This window comes from Salminus brasiliensis, chromosome 5 (genome assembly GCF_030463535.1).
Source record: "Salminus brasiliensis chromosome 5, fSalBra1.hap2, whole genome shotgun sequence".
Taxonomy (NCBI): Eukaryota; Metazoa; Chordata; class Actinopteri; order Characiformes; family Bryconidae; genus Salminus; species Salminus brasiliensis.
Window position 1 is genome coordinate 10517021 of NC_132882.1, and position 20807 is coordinate 10537827.

At 42.5% G+C, this 20807-nt stretch overlaps 1 protein-coding gene across 3 annotated transcripts in view; it reads left to right on the forward strand.

Annotated features, from left to right (window-relative positions):
* pard3aa (par-3 family cell polarity regulator alpha, a) overlaps nucleotides 1-20807 on the forward strand; it is a 536573-nt gene that overhangs the window by 400980 nt on the left and 114786 nt on the right. For all 3 annotated transcript variants that reach the window (XM_072679366.1, XM_072679367.1, XM_072679368.1), the window contains one exon: nucleotides 4310-4579. In XM_072679366.1, the coding sequence (XP_072535467.1) occupies nucleotides 4310-4579 (270 nt within the window). The remainder of the gene's footprint in view (nucleotides 1-4309; nucleotides 4580-20807) is intronic.

The window sequence follows — 20807 nt, forward strand, 5'->3', positions numbered from 1 at the left end:
AGAATGTCTTCAAACATTATTTTTCTTATGTTGAGGCCTTTTGCTAAAATAAAAAAAAAGTTTCCCCCATCAATCTGCATTCAATACCCCGTAATGGGAAAGTAAAAACTGAATTCTTTAACAATTTATTAAAAAGGAAAAACGAAAATTTCACATGGAATTAAATATTCGGACCCTTGAAAATTAGCTCTGGGGCCTCCCGTTTCTCATCTTTGAGGTATTTCAGCACCATGATTACAGTCTACATTGGAAAGACACATCTATATAAGGTCTCACAGCTGACAACAGCAAAAAACAATTCATGAAGAGGAAAGAAGAGATCTACCGGTAGAGCTCAGAGACAGGACTGTTCCCAAGAGCACAGTGGCCTCCATAATTCTTCAGTGGAAGAAGTTTGTAACAGCTCCTTCTAGAGCTGGCCGCCCAACCAGACTACAAGAGAAGGAGGAGACGGGCCTTGGTATGGGTGATCGAGAACCCAATGGTCACTCTGGCTGAGCTCCAAAGATCCTGTGTGCAGATGAGAAAAACTTCCAGAAGGTCACTGTGTAACTCCACTAATCTTTGTTTTATGAGTGTTATGGCAGGATGGCCAGACAGAAGCCCTTTCTCAGTAAAAGGCACATTGAAAGCCTGTACTGACGTTTGCAAGAAAGTACCTAAAGGACTCTCAGACTGTGAGAAACAAGATTCTCTGGCAGTGACTCTAAGCACACAGCCAAGACAACACAGGAATGGCTTAGGGACAACTCTGTGGATGTCCTTGAGTGGCCCAGCCAGGGCCCTGATTTGAACCCAATTGAACATCTCTTGAGAGACATGAAAATGGTTGTCCACCGATGATCCCCATCCAACCTGACGGGGCTTGAGAAGATTTGCAGAAAAGAATAGCAGGCAATCCTCAAATCTAAGTGTGCAAACCTTCTACTTTGTCATTATGAGGTATTGAGTGCAGAATGATGGAGAAAAACTTTTTTTATGCCACAATATGACAAAATGTAAAAAAAAAGTGAAAGAATCTGAAGACTTTTCAAATGTCTTGTGTTTTCCTTGTGTTTGTGTATATGTATATACAGGTAGTATGCATAGAGGTAGAGGTAGGACCTGGTGAAAATCCATTGTGTGGTTTCAGATGGATACATTTTAACATCTTAAACACACATCCACACATAAGCAATTATGTATGCAATAGTTTACATATTACACATTACATAATTAAGTGTAGTAGTGCTATAGGACATACATTTCTTTAATAATCTAGTATTTTCTGATCTACGTGATATTATTTGGATAATTTTACTATAAACCTTTAAATGGATTCTGTTGAAATTTCTGTAGTAGTATTATTATATATATATATATTTTTTCATGAAGGTGTGGCACTTCATTTTGCAATAATTTCCTATAATATAATAATCCTAGAAATGTATTTTATTCAGGCATGTACAAAAACCCAATAAAGTAATACATAATTATAAATGATAAACCAAAACAGTAATATAATGAGGTATTACATTATTGGTAAAAATGGTACTGCTTTAACGGTCAAGAGCCTGTATTACATTACTGGGCATGTTAGTGCATTACTAGCTTTTATTACATTTTGATTGATTAAGTGTACAATATTGTCATATTTATGTGTGATATTGCAGAATTAGGAAATCCTTACAGTACAAAGTGCTACAGGGGGTGTTAATGTCAATGTTTCTATTTCCAGTACATCAGAACATTCAGCATCATAAAAGTGCAATAATAGAGCCTTTAGACTGATGTAGTGGCACAGAACTGATTAACTGATTGCAGAGAAGCTAACAAATCTGGTAAATGTAAACCTGAGCCTGAGGCTTTAGCCTTGAGTATGCCAGCCAGCATGCTAATTGCAAGTGATGTAATTTGCTTCATTTTGTTGAATATATAATTTAATGTGTGTTTATATAAAGGTTGATGCACTATATTGTTAGATCCTTAATAAACCAACATGTGAACCCATGTCAACCCATGCTTTTGTGCCTACACTGCTGATAACATGGAACAGCCCATATCAAATAGACCACTGTGCTCCTGCAGTTGGGACTTTTACAAGCATGCCCATTGTGTAGTAAACTGAGAAAGCACACATAGAGACTGCCTTATTGTCAGCCAAGTCTAAGCCCCAGCCTCTCTCTCTCTCTCTCTCTCTCTCTCTCTCTCTCTCTCTCGCTCTATACTTCCTTCACTCATACTCACCTAACCACACTCAATAAAACACACACACAGCTGTCCGGGTGCCTCCATTCTGCCTGTCCACTAGATCCACCTACTGATCGTCCCCACAGGCTGAGGGCTAAATGAGTTTCAGTTTGTGACTGCAGGGCAGGGTCTGGCCTAGCCCTCTCACTCGCACTGGACATTATCTAATTCAAACACACGCATTGCTCTCCCCGATTTGATTTGGCCATTATACGCCGGTGTGCCGGAGGCGCTGTCTTGCTATTGGGTTTCTGTAAAACCTGTCATAACAAGGAGCAGGGTTCTTCCAGGCAGTGAGGTGACATCAGTTTCTGAGCAGACGGCAGGTGGGCCGCTCTTGTTCCACGTTTCACCCTGTCCAAGGCCCGACATCAAAGCAACAGTTTAGCTACGGCTAGGTTAAGGAGGAGACTCTTTTAGGGGCTTTGAGATGAGAGACAGCTCAGAGAGAATTGCTTGTGTGAGTCGGAATGGTTGGGATACAATGCAGTTGTTGGTTTCACAAACCCCAGCAGTTTTCCCCTCATTACTGCTAGGCTATTAACTTCACATGACACGGATACGAGCGCAGTTCTTCTACAGTCTGCCTCGGAATTAGATTTGCAAAGGCAAGAAAGGGAACAAAATGAAGCTACAGTGAATAGCATTGTAATCGTATTAGGCTGGCAGGGAGAAAGAAATGTTCATTGTTGGGAAATTAGATCGCGCTTATGAGAACGTGTGGAAACATCCCATTTTTGTCTCACAGGGAAACTCCAGCTTTGGCCCTCGGCTGTCAGTCAAAGGCACTGTGATGGACAGCTGGCAGAGGGCAGGGGTCAACTGCGTCCTGGGGTGGTGCTGAAACGAGGTGCTCCCAGCAGTACGGGTTTGTTAGCGTGGTGAGGGTGGCTGGCTGAAGTGAGGAACTAGCCTCATTGTTGAAGCCCATTTGGTTCTAATAAGCTGGATTGGGTTGGATGGCAAGGGTCATTCTTGAGGTCGCTCTACAGGAGGGCTTCCCTTGTCTGTACCAATCCTCCTGGCATGCCTGTATCCTTTCTGCAATACACTCTCGTGCAAGAACATGCACGCACACCCTCAAAGCCACAATGAAGGCCCTCATTCACCTCAGCCCACCAAGAATGTCCTGAGAAAACCAGAGCAGAGGAGAGGAAAAGAAGAGAAGGGTCAGCTGGAGCCAGATCAGAGGAGCCTCACTTTTCCTGCCGTTTCCTGCCGTTTCCTGCCTTCAGGATGCATTGCTCCACTCCTCTCCGGAGAGGTCTCCTATTGCCCGTTTTTGCAGTGTGATGTGGGCTGCACAGCCCTGTTCTGCCTCTCTGCTCTGAGGGAAATCAGCAGGAGAGGCACTCTGAGGAGAGAGGGCCTAACCTCTGCAGATAGCTGATGGAAATGCCCTCCCAAAGGAGATTCCTGAAAGAATGTTGTCTGGAGGTTCTGCGGTGCTGCTTCCATCACAGAGACTACCTTAATAGGGGAGAAATCCAAGGTAAACACAGAAAGGGCAAGCCAGGGTCTGAGCAGCCCTATAAACCCAGTAGGAGCTCAAAACTCAGGCAAACATCGGCACAGCAGGAAGTCCTACATCATTATAAAAACACTGATTATGCATCTAAATTGCTTTATTTCATGCGGCTGGACTTCATATTTTGTCCCCAGTGCTTGTTGTGTTTTTATAAAGTAATTGTTATTTTGAGGACATTGTGGCCAAAACAAAATATAGCCCTGCTAAGTCTTTAGAGCACTTAAATTTAAGGGTAACTAGTCATAATACACGCATAAGTATTGTACAACACATGTAAAAACTGACATTGTGCCAAGAAGAAGCAGATTGTACTGTTATAGTACTATTATATTAACATGAAGACCCTTAAACTAAAGTGATGGATATTTGCCCCATGGATATCACTGTGATGGAGTGTTCAAGTACTTAAGCCTCAATTATACCCTCTATAGCCTATAGACTATTTCACACTCACCTTTGACACTGTGGTATACAAGTGGTATAGCGAAATCCCTACAGGTCAAAGACCCTCTTTATGTGATGTCTGTTTTTTTGTTTGTTTGTTTTTTTAAGGATCCAGGCCAAGACCAGGGAGCTGCGGGAGCGGCAGGCCAGAGAGCGAGATTACGCTGAGATCCAGGACTTCAGCCGCACCTTCAGCTCTGATGAGGAGCACACCTACGCAGGCATCGGCTCACTGGACTCCTCCATGGACAGCAGCCAGAGCCTAAACCAGCAGACCCCTGGGCAGGAGCGGCCCCACAGCCCCAGAGAGCAGCCCCTGGAGGCCCTGTATGCCCAGGTCAATAAGCCGAGGAATGGCAGGCCTCCATCAACAGACAGGTAAGAGCTGTTCTTGGACCTTGAGCTGCGTTGGCTCAAAGCTGTTTGTTCTGTTCTGTTTGCAGTTGTACTTCTTCCAAGGTAAAGAACAAGAAGCACATGGTCTAGTATAAAGCAGTTGCGTAAATGACGTATACATTAATGGCATTTGGATGACACCTTATACAGTCATGTTAGGCTAATTTAGCATTTGAAGTCTTGCCCAAGAACTTTTATTGGTGTAGCGTGGTGTGATGGCTAGGGGGATGGTGTTGTTATTCATTGCACCAATCAAGGAGATGGAAAAGTAGTTTCTGAGAGATTGTTAATGAGAGTTCCAGGGTTTATGGGCGGTAGATCTGAATGATGTGTTTGAAGATCTACAAGAAGTCCAGTGGCCAGATCTAAGATCTAAGGGTTTCATCAGAGGATCGAAGTAGGATCGAAGAAGCTCCATAAGGTATATAGGGGCAGACCACATATTGGTAACCACCAATGTGTTTGTGTCAGATTGTAGCTTGAGTAATGGGTCAGATAATGGCATATTTTTGGAAGAGCTGATTTAAAAAAAAAAAAGCCATGCAGACAGCAGTGCATGTTCTCAAAGTTCCATTCCCCTTCCCGTCCTTGACCTACAGAGTCAACTCAGGACACGGCAGTCACGTTTCAGATATATGTTATTGACTATTGTAGCAAAGGATTGCTCTGCTTCTTAATACTTTCTCCAGAATAACTCATGCTGCACGTTAGCTTCGTCTTTGTTCTCCGTCTTTTGTGCCTGATGTGCTATTTTAAAATGAAGAGGACATGCTTGTGTGTCCTCTGGCGCGTGACTCTCAACTCTGCCTTGCTGCGAAAAGTCAAACAAACACAATAATCATGTTTCACCGACTTGTCCCGGCGGCAGGTCTTGCAGCCAAGGTAAATCATCAATAATTCTCAAGGTGTGAAAATTTAATATCAACCAGCCTGCTTTATTATCCCAGATCATGTCAAATCCTTTTCCTGTCTCAGTCCCTAAAACACATAGCCAATCGCCGAACATTCATCTGCATCTTCTGAAGAGACCAAAGCCGCATCCGTATACAGTCAGATTGTGCTGTTTTGAGAGCAAATTGTTTGTTTTCACTCAGTTTTCTTGGTGTGGGGAAATCTGAAAGTGTGTTTATGTTTCAGAACTCGGTCCTAAAATTTTAATGTTGCACCACCAGGCTGGATCATGGTGGCGGTGGTTGTTGTTTTTAAGGTGAACCACAGTCTCTTTATCATCCAGAAGCACTGTTGACACTTTATCCCGGTGATGATATTGCGCCAGACTGCTTCCCTTCACAGCTGCTTTAACGTTCCACTTGAAACCTTTAAATGCCACATTCTCGTGTTCCTTAATTATCATACAGACATCTGCATGCACAGCTGTAAACTTTCCCGGTCTTTTTCCAAAGCCCTCTGGTGTCTGTTGTCTTCTCGTGCCTCCTCATTCTTCCCACTCTGCTGCCTGGTAGGACATTTTTCTTGGCTTGGCCTTAGTTATGAAAATAGATGCGTGAAAGGACAGTGCTCATCTCTTTAGCTCTAATAAGTCTCAGTGGACTCGTTAAGACAGATGATAATTACCTCATCCAGGGTAATGGAATCGAGCATATGATTGACAGCTGCCACTCAGGGCGTGTGACCTTTTTAGCAGGGCACAGTGGGAGGGGCATTAGGTGGCAGCCTGCTGCTGTTCTCAGTAGTAGCCCCCACCCCCTCCTTGAGAGCACTAGATCTCCCACCATGACCCCTCCTTGCTGTATGACCTCACCGTCCATATGACAGCACCATGCAGCTGCTCAATAAGATGGCTAATCCCACTGCCAATACCTCTGGTGGCAGAAAGAGGCCAGTGGTCGATTATTAACCCCTGTGGATGCTGTCGACCCCCATCTGGAATTAACTTTCATAATTAGTGCTGATTTAATACTGTTTGATGTTTGGGCACATTTGTAGATTAGATCCATTTACATTAGACTAGATTATGAAATGTGGTGTTCTTCCATACAAAAATGGCCTCTATTTAAACACATTAAATAATAATAAAATAAAAAATGTAGAGAAAGAGAGGTATTTAAATAAAAAAAAAGAGATTTAATAATAAAAAGGGTGATCTGAAAGATGTATGGGTAAGCCAGGCCAGGTCAAAACCACGATAAACAGTAAGCAATACATGTGAAGAGGCTAAAGGAGATAACAAGAAGCTAATCTAGAATCCAGCAAAGAATCCAAAAGGACAAAGACCAAAAGACAACAGAGAGAAGCAAGTACCAGAGTGACAAACAGGAGGAAATACTCTGCATCAGTGGTAATACTTCAGACAGTGTAGTACAAATAGACAGATTTGAATACATGTGCACAAATAAGAAACAGGTGGAGCTGTATAGAAGGCAGGTGATGCTGAAAGTGGGAACTGTTTGTGATTGGTTCTGGGGTTCTGAGATATGGAGTCGTGGAGGAAGGGGAAGTGTCCCATTCTGAAATGATCATAGTAGTTTGGACATTGTTTTTTATTAAAATAAATAAATAAATAAATAAAAACAAAAAAAATATTTTATTTTATTTGTTGCTGCATTGTATTGTAATTTATTTGAATTAATTTTATTGAAATAGTACAGTAATTAAAACTAATTAAATTAATAATTTGTGTTTGCAGCTGCTTTATGCAATAACTGCATGATGAAACTTTTAGAGACTGATGAATCTCCTCTGTTACATTCACCTCTACACTGATCAATTATGTGAACTGTAAATAATGATGTAATGTCATGTAAATAAATAAACCAAAATAAATATAATAAAGCCAGAGTTAGCCCAAAATGCATTTCACATCAAACTTCTCTGATGACTTTTCCTCCTTAACCATTAAAACAAAGGAGGAGAGGAGAAGGCAGAATGGAAGTTCATGTGTAATATCATTAAAGAATGAGAAAAGGGACAAAAGACCAGACAGAAGAAACACATTAAGGAAGTAAGAAGAATAACTGGGTAACTAAATAAAACTGAGCAAAGTTACATACTAAAAAGGTACACTAAGCTAGGAGCACAATGTCATGCCACCTCCAGCCTATAATAATACCTGCTCTGTGGGGTCAGTCCTGTGTGGTTCTGAGCATTGATTGATACAGTCTGGAGTTATAGGATGGATAAAATAGGCAGAGTTTGTGCTTTTATTTTATATGTATGTATGTGTATATATATATATATATATATATAGTTGAAAGCTGGGAATAAAATAGCTTTTATAAACAGTGATGCACAGAGGAGCACAGGGGCAAGGCTGGGCTGTTAAAAGTGTTACAACCTTTTAATTACATCCACATTCTGAAAAATCAATCAAATTCTTCTTTAATTAAGTAAAACTCTGTCTATTAGTGGTAAACATTGCACACCATGACCCAAATGTTCCGCAGTCTTCCTTAATTTGCTCTGCCAGCGAATCTTCACTCGGAAGTTAAGAAAGCAAGATGATGCCAAGAAAGGATGAGGTGAAGCATCTGCAACATGGTACATATTCTATTACCTCTCTTCGACTCGTAAGAGGTAGAAAGAGACTGAAAGACGCTTTATCTGCTGCCCTTTGTTCTGGGTGTGCTTGGCCCGACTGTTGTGAGCTGGCGCAGTGCTGTGTGTTGGAGGGAGCTAGTTGGCTGCTGGTTTGGAGTGTGTGATAAACAGCTGCTTTTGTCTTCGCCGCTGAATTCACAATCATCGTCTCATTCTCTCTTCACGCCAACGGTGCCTATTTATAGCAACCTGCGTGGTGCCAGTTCTTTTTTTTTTTGGGGGGGGGGGGGGGGGTGATAATGCATGCATGCATACACACACACACAGACACAAACACATCTTACCACATGGCTGTAACTAATTGCAAACAGATGCAACATTACATCTCACACAGATTTTGAAATGATTATTTTTCCCAGTGTGTTTTGTGTGTCGTATTTTTGAAATGATGATCACATTGGTCTTGTTTTGTGAAAGGCTCTCTTTCTGCCCTGAGGCTTCCATATTGGAGCAGTGGCACCACTTTATTGCCTCATATGCTCATACAATTTGATCTTAGCAGAGACTGCAGCTATGGTGCTGATTAGCCATGGATATTCCTCACTTTGTTTCTGTTGTGAGCTAAACAGCTTATATTTGAGTTATATTCATAAGTAGGATTTTTAGAGGGACTTTGGCATGTTGGACTGTTTGCTTGGGAGTACGTCAGGTTGGTGGTGTTAAGATCCTTGAGGGCCGGTTAGGAGAACCACTGGTTTTAAACACGAATACTTGAAATAAACCATATTGTCAGCAAATTAGGCCTTGAAATGATGCCATTGATAAAACTAGGCCCAAATCCTGTTTGAGTTTCAGCAGTGTTTCTAACATGGATCACAGTCTGGCCCATCTTGGAATCCCTGAAATGTTTAGAGAACCACTGGTTTTAAACACAGCGCCAGTCATCACACAGCAGTTTATTGGATTCTTGAAACTAGACCAAATCCTTTGTGAGAGTATGTTCGATCAGCAGTGTTCCTAACATGAATCTCAGACTGCAGAAGGTCTAAAATGGGGAGTTAATGTGAGAAATGAACATGCTCATGCAATTCGCAAGTGTTTATGAGAAATAATGGTTGGAGAACATGTAGAATATGAGCTCTTTAACTTTCTTCTGCCTTTTTAAAAGCTTTGCTCTCTCAGGTGATCCCTGTTGTCGCTACATGCCAATGTGTCCTGAGTTTGGTTGAATTAAAAATAGTGGACTGTCTTGGGATTCCCTGAGGAAGGGCTTGGAGATCCACTGGTTTCTCCAACACAAGGACTTGAACTAAACCTTATTATCAGCACATAAGGCCTTGAAATGAAGGTGCTAATGAAGATAGACCCAAATCCTTTGTGAGAGCATGTTAGACCAGGTGTTTCTAACATGAATCTCAGACTACAGAAGGTCTAAAATGTTTGAGCTCTCACCAATAGAGATTGTGGGAAAAGTCTACATGTTCCTGCAGTATTTGTTTAAAGCAGTGGTCTCTCAGGCGGTCCATATCTTTGCTATATCCTTATGTCTTGTGAGTTGGGTTGGATAAAAGTCTGGACCATCTCAGGATCCCGGAGGAACAGTTTGGGGAACCACAGGTTTTAAACACAAAGACTTTACAGCCTTTGCACAGCAGTGCATTGGATTCATGAAGCTAGGCCCAAATCCTTTGTGAGAGTGTGTTAGATCAGCAGTGTTCCTAACATGAGTCTCAGACTGCAGAAGGTCTAAAATGCAGGAGATCTCACTAACAGAGTGTGTGTGAGCAATCTGCATGCTCCTGCATAATTTGCAAGTGTTTATGAGAAATAATGGGATGGGACTAGAGGGTGGCTTATCTCCGCGAGATCTGAAAAAATGCAAATGACGCCCCACAAACTCCAACCAGTTTTTGTTTAGGACTTTTCTGCTTTGCATATCACTTAGAAGGCTGGGATTGTGAAATTTGCTGTAATATTTGTCATTGTGGCTTTGAAATTAATCGTGGGCTCTCATTTTTTATTTAGCTCCCGGGGCCTGCAATCTGCATAAATGCCATAATGCACTTTGAAACGCATTCAGATTCCAGACAGTCATTCATGGCCTCAATCAGAGCGGCCCGGCTCCCTCACTGAATCAAAACAAACAACAAACAACCTTTTGCATTTCCAAATGAAAGCTAATGGAAATTTCATGGTGTCAGACTCCTACTATAAAAAGCCACATGCATGCGAGTGTCGGCTGTTTATAATAAGCGACTGTGCGAAGCTGTGAGCTCAGACTCGCGAGTGGAGGGGAGTGGGCTTTCCTGAAGTCGAGTGAAAAGATCCAGAAACCTCTTCTCTGTGTTTATTCTTGTGCATGAGAGAGGAAAGGAAATCATTTTTATCTCATTGCGATAACGTGGAGAGAAGGACTTCCTCTCCGAAAGTGACGAGGCAGGAAGTGGATAAGGTTCAGGATCTGGGAGAGCATTCGTCATACCTTTCTCTTCTCTCACTAATTTGATGATGAATGTAAAGCTTCAAAAGTGTCATAAGTTCAGTTCGCTGCCCAGTCTGTACAGCCCATATAATAATGCTAAGCTTCAAAAATAGACAATTATGAAGTCATTGTTTTGGTAATATTACATAAATCAGTGTATTTGCATTTCTCTGCCTATTAAGGCCCAACAGAGTCCCTCCTATTCCCACTGAAGCAGCAAAGAGCGTACCCTTTTGAACAAGATGCAAAACAGGACAGCCAATCAGAACAGAGGTCATTTACATGTATCAGTCTTAAATAGGCAGAGCATCTGGTTTTATTATTGTTATGATAAATAACCAATTTGCACTAGCAGTGCTCCCAACACTAGGAGGGTAAGGACTGTGATACTGCCTCTGAACACATCTTTTCCAATACTGACATATTTCAAAACTGCTGCCGATGTGGCATCACTGGGCAGCCGACACGCTCTGAGGAGAGCACCAGGTCCCCAGCTCCACCGCACCAGGTCCCCAGCTCCACCGCACCAGCCAACAGATGCCTGTACTGGCCAACATAGTTTTAGAGTGATGAGGGGGGAGAGCGCCATTTACTCACCTGGAGAGAGCATTGCCAATTGCGCTCTCTCTGACTCTCTGACTGCAAAGCAGCATGGCTCGGGATTTAAACCCATGACCTCTGGGCCGTGGTGGTAGCGCAATAGACGGCTGAGCCCATCTGAGCCCATTTGGTTTAATTTTAAGTGATGAAGAGATGGTCAAGTAATAATGAATTATAAATTAATTAATTAATTATGACTGTGTTTGGTACATATGTGGACATATGTACCAAACACACAAGGAAATGTAGACAAGAACATGTAGAATATGAGCCATTTAACATTTTTCTGCACTGCTTAAAGCAGTGGTCTCTCAGGCAGTCCACATTTTGGCTTGATCTCTACGTGTTCAGAGTTGGATAGAATCAAATCTGGCCTATTTTGTGATCCCTGAGGAACTGGTTAGGGATCCGCTGATTTATACTTATACTACTTGAAATAAACCCTATTATTTAATATGAAATAAGGCATTGACCGGAAGATGTTGATGAAGCTCATCCCAAACTCTGTTTATAAAATGTATAAATTAATAGATTTATTTTATTTCTTTATGACATTCTAAAGGGCCAGCTGTCCTATTTTATGAACCTTTTATAAGGAGTAAACCAGGAGCAGTGGTCCAAAAGTAGTTGGACTAAGCTCTTGTTACATTTAATAAACATTAAAAAACTATGATTTTTCTGTTTCATCATGACAATGCCAACATGTTCACCAGATATTTGCTGTGTGGTCAGAGAGTGAGTGGTCAGTCAGGTTTCATTTCCTAGTCGCCGCATTCCAAAATGCAGCCGTGGTGAGTTTTTGATTTGATACTGTTGGTGAACAGCCTAAGTTTGCCCCTGTCTAGACAGATAAACACTCCAACTACAAATCCCCGCTGTCCTGCTGCCTGCAGCAAAGCATGTGCGGCTGAACGATCACAAAACCCGCCTTTGTTTTTGTTTATCTGCGATGCTCAGCTCCAAGTTGGAATCCTTTTCCCTTCTATTTGGCCTTTACGGATTTCTTAAAGCTTGGCACTAATATTTGGCATGATTGCCAGTCGCTCAGCAATGGGACATTGTGTGTGAGATGTTGTCTGCTGACTAGCATGTGACCTGGGCAGCGGTTCACAGCAGTACCAGTGTTGTGGGGAAAGATAGATAGATATGTAGGGTTCTTTGATGAGTTTGGACAAAACGCTTCAGAAGTTACGACCAAAAATATGGATCAATTGAAGGCCTTCTGGACTGGCCAGGCTAATGGGTCAAGGCTCAAGCTGTGGGCTAAGCTTTGGCTACAGATAAAAGGAAAGGTATTGATTAGCTGCTGATAAAAACTGATTATTTCCGAGCATTGAGTATCGAGTATTTTCAGTTAGCGATGGCTAAAGCAGTAGTGGAGCTTTCTGAAGTTATGTGATACTAGCTGAAGTAAAAATTCAATCAGGCTCTTTGAGGTCATGTTCTCTGCTTCTGTGCTTAAAAGCACACATGCAGCCAGTCATTAACGAATGCATGTTTTTGTATGTGCTCATTGCCGTTTCTTTTTTTATCTTTGTTTTACTCCCACGGCACAGCCCACGGCAGTGAAATCAATAAAAGCTTCTTTGGACTTTGCCAAAAATGTTTCCAGCCCCATTAACCTCAGATTGTACTGAGGAACTCAAGCCCTCAGTCTGGCTTCCAGCCTGCAGATTAGTGAAAACACAGAAAACAAGCCTGCTGCAAGTCCCCGGTCCACAGCTGCACAAATAAAACCACACTGTAAGTACAATCGTAAGTCCGGTCCATCCGGCTGTAAGCGAGTCCCAATCGGAAGGTCATTGGGGCAATATAGCAGAGAAAGCCTGGGCTCCAGCGCTCATAAAGTATATAGAAGCTGAGGCTGAAGCTGGCGATCACAGCCCGTTACACGCTCTCAACTTTTACTGCCACTCTGTAGCAGAGCCACCACCCGGGGTCCTCGCTGTTTGCGGCTGATCTGCCTGCCGTTGGTCCGCAGTGTATGTTCGGTTCTGAATGTTTTGTTCAGATCCAGTTCTTTGGCCTCAGTAGAGTTTTATCAGTCTGTGATCACAAACTATCAGACTGATCACATGTTTTAAGTGACAGTGTCTGTCATTAAAGAGGATTTCCACTCATTCCTTTTTTGTATAAGTGGAGATTTGCATATTTAGGAGTTATGGCCTAAGACGTGTGGTGGAGAGGGTGTTGGCAAATGGCAAAATAGGCACTGAAATTCCCCCCTGATATACTACTATTGTACTGCTATTTATCACAGTATCGAAACTAAATATGCTACAATTGGTCTGTAGACATGGGAACCTCTGGTTCTAACTTTTAAGAAGTCAGAGTTTGAAAGTTTCTCTACAGGCCCATCAAAACACACGATCTAATTCCTTGGAATTCTCCTTTAACTCTCCTGTGGCATAAACTTCTGAACTTCCATTTGAAATGTTGGACATCCAAATTGCAAGTAATTCCGAGTGTGGGCTGCACTCAGGAAATCATTGCCTTTCCCTTGTTGTTTCTGCATGAAAATGAGCATCTTTGCTAACTCTATTGTTTTTAATGATGCAGATGTTTAGCTGTGTGGGTACTGGCATAAGTTCTCATTGCAGAGCATTGTTGAAAGTAATTATAGGCCACTGCAGGTCAGATAATTAGCTTGCATTATTCTGGGGAAAGGCAGTGTAGCTCCATAGAAAAAGCATTGTCTGCCTCCCCAGTGAATGCCTTAATGTAAGCAAGCGTTTTGAAGCTAGCACTTCATCACATGATCCTATTTACCTGAGTGTGAGTGGGCAGGGCTAAAATATTTAATTCAATATGGAGTTTGTGTTTAGATATAATGAGAGAATTGTATTTATTTAATTTAATCTCAAAACAGGGAGTACACTGTTCCGACATCTGTACTTTTCTGTGCTGCGGTTTTATTTATTTATTTATTTATTTATTTGTAGGCTCTGGCAAGTGAGATGACCTCTTTTTAAGACAGGCAGCGGCTAGGGCAGGCTTGAGTGCGTGCAGGACCCCAGGGGCGAGTGGAACGGTGTGCTGTGTGAGCTCTGGGCTGACAGGTGTCATGCAGAATGAGATTTGGGGGAGCGTGAAGCAAAGCGTCACCTTTCTGATGCTCAGCGGGCTTGATTGACGGCTGTTCCCATTAGGGCCAGATTCTCTGAGCTTCTTTAAGCCGAGAGAGAAAGAGAGAGAGAGTGAGACAGAGAAAGAGAGTGAGCGCAAGCTCTCACTCTAGAGACCTGGGCCAGTGAGAAGTGCTCCAGGAAGTCTTCACCTGTAGAGACAAACGCTGAGGTGTTTCTGTCTTCTGCTTCTCGTCCCCCCGTTCCCAGCTCGCTTTTTCTCACTCTCTTTCTTTTAAGTCTGCTTCCTTCCAACGTTGCATGATGCTGTGATTGATTATGAGCCTGCTGACATACAAAACCTGCAGGTGAAGATGTTTGTGTTCTAGTTTTTAAATTGACAAAAGTATTGGGACACATGCTTATTCAGGTTTTTTAGTCCGTATTGGGGTATTATGTAGCAAATGGAAATAGAGGGAGAGAGAGGTTTATGAAGCAGGCAGCTGGGATCCCCTCAGAGACATACACGCTTCACACATTAGCTGTGGCTCTTTCACAGCTGTCCTGCAGAGTTAATGTCAGTTCTTTTGGTTGGGCTGTTCACTTTACTTCTGATTCATAATTATCATCATCTTCATCATGGCCACTATCATTTAATCATAGTTGTCATTATGAGAATTGTGATGTCATGTTTGTCAATATTGTCATTGTCATTATGTGACACCGCAGTAGGCACAAGTGTGGACACAGTTTTAGGTATTCTAATCCAGCTAATGAAGGACTTGATGGTTAGCTGATGAACTGGATCATGTGTATTGTGGCAGGGAATAACTATGTAGGGCCGCAGGACTAGACTTGAAAACCACTGTGCAAGGCAATATGTGAGGCATCTGAAGACCAGAGCACACATGACTGCACTTTCTTAAAAAAACAACACACAATCCAATGACTATAGACAGCATTCTTGAACAGATCCCCCTGCTTAAACACACCCAATTCAACCTAGAAGTTAATTACCAGGTTTAGTTGTGTGAGAGCAGAGAAATCAGCAAACTGTGCTGGACTCCTAACGTCGGTTCCCCACCCTTGTTCTAAGGGTACAGTCTTTATCATTACAATCATCATCGCCATCATCATCATCATCATCATCATCATCTTTGTTATTATCTTTGTCATCATTGTCACCATTGTCACCACATCACTACGTGATGGAAACAACATGTGCTAGGAAATGCATATAATGCTCCAAAGTGGTGCATTTTCCACCCTTTCTAAAGGTACAATCATCATCATCAACATCATCACAGCCATTGTTTGTATGCCTACCAAGGCAGTTTCTCAGTTTCCTTCTCCACATTTTGCTCATTGGGATTCGAAAAACAAAGGTTTAGGTCCAGTTTCCAGTCTTGGACTTTGTATTCCTTGGTATGTGTGATGCTACATGGCCCTTATTACATGAACTGTTCCCTTAACCTCCAGCCAGAACAAAATCCAGGACTGGAAACTGGATGTAGGGTCCTGATTTGAAGACTATAGGTCTGCAGAATCTATGGCATCACTCAAAGAACCATTAGAAGCACCTGTGGCCTGTTGACCTTTACACTTGCAATACACTGTCACCCTTTACTAAGACTAAGCAGTGATTCATACTGAGGAGGAGATTATTTAGGATGTGCTTATACTCGTCAGCTCTGGGTCGATTATAACTAACCCTGGTGTGATCGTTTGGACAGTACGGTCGGTTGGAACTCTGCGGTTGGTTCGTTTAGAGGCCTTTGATTCGTATTGTGTTCATGCTTCAAATGAACTGCACGGGCACAGGGTCACTGCTTCCTTCAAGATCTAGTATCAATCCTCTCCTCTCGCTCCACCAACGTCATGCTGTCCACATCCACCTGCTTCATCACAGGAGAGTCTCCATGCAGACCTTCTTCTGTCTGATGCTTTTAGTTAAGCAGGCCTGTGTCCCATACCACACACTACCGTACTACAACACAGTGTGTAAAACTAGCCGCCATTAGAGTGGCTAGTACAGTAAAGACGTGTGTGAGTTGGGATGCAGTCACAGTAATTTGACATTTTGCAGCTCTATGGGCAAATAGCAGGTTTGCGTGATCAAAATCATGGTTTAATAATGAGATCAAGACGATGTGATGTAAGGATCTAGCAGTTGGATTTTAATATTTTTTTGTGTTATTTGTTTGCTTTTATTTGATTTATTAATGTATGTTCCCTCCCTGCTAGTATTGCGTGAATCTCACAGGACCCACTGACGCACTTGACTTATGCTGAGCTCAACTGGCAGCCTTCTGGCATATGTGCGTCATATGCCATGTTTTGTTTTTTCCTCCTTTCGGATCGGCACACACCAGGACTGAAATGTAACAGTGCATTTTTTTTCCCTAATGCTTTGTCTGGACTAAGTATATAAACACATGCTTACTTCTTTCTGTTGGTGATTCATTGGGACCTCTCCATCAAAAGCAGCTTCGCAAGCTCCATATATGTCACTTTAATTTCTTATAGACATCACTTTCCACATCAGTGTTACAACAGACTTATTGCATTATTACTGTTTGCATTCTTTAATTAGCCCTGAATCCAGAGTTAATAGCAATAGTCATTTCATTATTATTTTTCTTCTCAATTCAATTACGGCGCCATTAAACCCGAGTGCATCTGGAGCACTTTCTCTTAAATAGTATTTGTTAATAATTCATTTGTAAATAGATGAGCTCGTCGAGATAGCTGCATATGCTTATGGAGCGTACGTGTTTAATTTCTTCTCTCATCAGACCCTGGGGAAAGCGGAACCTCATATAAGACCGCATACATACGCCATGCGTCAACACACACTCTTAATGATGGCGGGGTAGATTACACTAATTTCAACCTCTCACATCGGAGACAAATGGCTTGCTCGCTCTCCCCGCTCCTGCACTCTCTCTCCTTATCTTTCTCTCCTGCCAAATACAACAAGGAGCTTGTTTCTCAACCTTGCGCTCATGATTTTTTAAATTGCGTGAGTGCTGGCTTCTATTGTAAGTCTGTTTTGAGACAGCAAATTATTCTATTTTTTTCTACAGTAAGTACAGGAGAAGGTTTTTGAATTATTTTCCATAATCAGCTGTGCACTGCTTATGGAACAAAGAGGTTAGGATAAAAATGGCTTCTTTAGACTATGTATTCACGCTGGCTGTTCTTTGCACCTTGACTCCAGTATGTCAAACTGGGAATGTTCATTCTAGGTTCATTCTAGCAGAAATCAAGATTCATCAGACCAGGCTCCGTTTATCCAGTTTTTAACCATCCAGTTTTGGTGAGCTGTTCCCACTGCAGCCTCAGCTTTCTGTTCTTGGCTGACAGAAGTGGAACCTGACTTGGTCTTCTGCTATTGTGGCCCATCCACTTTAAAAGTGGACGCGTTGTGAATTCTGAGTGGTTATCAGAGTACCTGGTAGCCCCAACCAGTCTGGCTGTTCCCTGGCTTGTTTCTGTCTGCAGATCTGGAGCTCACTGGATATTTTTTTCTTTGTTACAGAATTCAGAGTAAACTCTAGAGACGGTTGTGCAGAAAATCCCAGGAGATCACCGGTTCTAGAGATACTCAAACCAGCCTCAGTCATGTCATATAATCAGGTTTGATAGTTGATGTGAACATAACTTGAAGCTACTGACCAGTATCTACGTGATTTTATGCATAGTGCTGCTTCTACGGGATTGGCTGATGAGACGAATTCACTAATAAGTAGGTGTATAGGTATATGTGTTGGTACATTTATATTTCATACTGTATCTATAAGGCAGAAAGGCAGAACCCATTAGTAACAGTGGTGTTAGGGTTATTTCCCCCCCATACAAAAAACAACTAGTGGGAAGCCTTAAAGAACCAGTCATTAAAAGGTTCTACATGTAAGCTGACGTGGTTCTCCTCTGGCATTGCTTGCAAGTCTGGTTTGTAATATGTTAAATACTCATGCACATGGGCACACACACACACACACACACACACACACACACACACACTTACAGGTTCATTTCATGGCTCGGACTGATGTTTCGCAGCGGTAGGGCAAAGGCCCCGTGCAGTTAGTGTGTGGGGTTTTATCTGGTGTGTTATGTGCTGATAGTAAGTAGTATCTGGGAGGCAGGAGCGAGTGAATTATCTGGAGCGCCTGTTTTCATTTTTTGCTCTGCTTTGGAGAAGGCCCTCTGGGATGTGTACAAGGAGATGGAGCAAGAGGCAGGCAATTTATCCTGCGTTTCTACCATTACGTTCATTTAGGAAAGCAAACAGCCTGAAAGGAGAAGCAGCAGGTTTAAACATGTACTCACAGACACACACACACACACACACACACACTACACTTAAGATATACAAGTGTGTGGACTTATGGAACTTATAGACACACACAAGCACATATGATCTGCACATACAATGGCAAACCTTTTCTGCACACACGTGGTTTAGATCTGCACAGGCACACACACATCCACACAAGAGGATAAGGCAACTGGAAGGCCTTCTGGGGAGAATGTACAATAGGGGTCTTCTAATGTTTAACAGTAGACAGATAAAAATATGAAAGAGAGAACCTCTCCTTTTTTTCATGTATGTTCCTTTGCGGTTCTCCTTTCTCATATAGCGGATTGGTTAATGTCTAACCTTCACCTTTTAGAAGTATCTCCTGAATAATGTGGAGCTTGTACTTAGTGGCTGTTTTGACTGGAAATGAAGTAGATGAAGGATGGGCTTTTGCACTCGTCTTTTAAGCACCACAGAGACAAGATTTCTTCTGCATGCGAGTGCACTTATCAGAGTGATTGTGATTCGGGCTGAGAATGGCCTGTGTGTTTCTGCATAGATGAACAGAAATCAAATATCAAGCAGGCCAGACCCTCTCTCTGAGTCTGCTCTGGCGGCTAATTTACTCCCAGCAATCAAGCCAGCAAACACACATTTAATCGCTGCACACCGACCAGCCAGCCAACCAGCCAGCCAGCCAGCAGTGCCCCTGACCTCACACATACACACACACACACACACACACACACACACACCACTGGATTACCAGGCCTTTTAATGATAGTTTAAAGCCATGCTAACACTGTTTGTTCAAAGTGTTGGCCAAACAGCTACAGTCAGCAGGTGGATGCTCTTCTTTTCATGAACAGTAGTAAAATTATAGCTCCAATATTCGCATGGCCTCGTCAGAAGCCCTGTTATTAAGAACTATATATTTTGCACTGTCCTAAACAGTGCTGTTAATTGAAGGAAATTGCATGTTCTCTCCTCGTTACTATTGGCTGCAGCTCTAACAATGGAGGATCAAAACAATGCTTTTTGGTTTATTTGATTACATGTGACAACAGAGCACCACCCCCAGTTCACTGCTGCGTGTGTGTGTGGGGGGTGCAGGATATTACATGAGAGGGGCTTATTAGATATGGGCTGAATGGCTTTTTCTGGGTCACCGCTGGGTGTTTCTATTTTCCTCACTTACTGTACGTATGAGATCTAGTAGACAGTTTCCACATGATGGATAACCCAATTCACTAACTTAATCACAGATCCCTCGGCTAGCATAACATCCTCTCTTTCATCCCACACCGCTCACACAGCTCCCCAAAAATAGGCCCTGGAATAAATGCAATTGGGAAAAAAAAAAAAAAAAAAAACCCAAACAAACAGGTGATTGAGGGCTGGGGCAATCGCGCACAGAGTCAACCCAGAAGTAGACGTAGACGTGTCTCTCACTGTCTGTCCGTCTGCTTTCTTTCTGTCTCTCTCTCTCTCTCTCTCTCTCTCTCTCTTCTCTTTCTCCTTCTTTAGCACTCTTCTCTCTTTGGCATTGCCTTGTTTGGCTTGGAGCGGTTTAGCTCTCGTCGACTCTCGTCTCGGTGGAGTTTGGATGTCATGGCGACCCTCAGGCCTCTTCTCCCTGACCTGGCAACAGAGTTAGACTAAGGATGAGAAACATAACTGTGGCTTAGATGGAGCACAAATCTGTCCCCTGTGAGAAAGCTGCAGAAAGTGCAACAGTAAACAGCAAGATTAGCAATAACATCAACAGCTTTAGAAACAATCACATATAAATCTAAGGGACTTTTCACCAAACAAGCTGCAGTCTCGTATTCATATTCACTAAGAGATGGGCTGTAGGACAGGCAAAGCGTCATGTTTGGAGAATCAGGCACTCCGACAAGTGGGCTCAACCCCGAGAAACTTTAATCTGTTCTGGGCGCAACGCAAGGACAATGAAATTGCAGGGTTTGCTGAGGGACTGATGGAGCACCTCATGCTCCAGTTTAGTTTAGTCCTCTGATTTATATATTTATTTTCTGTTTTCTGTGATTTCCGTGATTGAAGGCTACGCTGGAGGAGTGCTAACTGTGCTAGCATTTCGGGTTACCATGGTTACCCCAAGAGATTTTCAACCTGATTTCATCCAGGATGCCAGGATAGTGCATTCCTATTAGATTCAATGGGATGGAAAGTGTCACAGTTCATGTCTGCATAAGTTTTGTGTCACCCATTTAACCCCACCCGAGGCTCAGGGCAGCA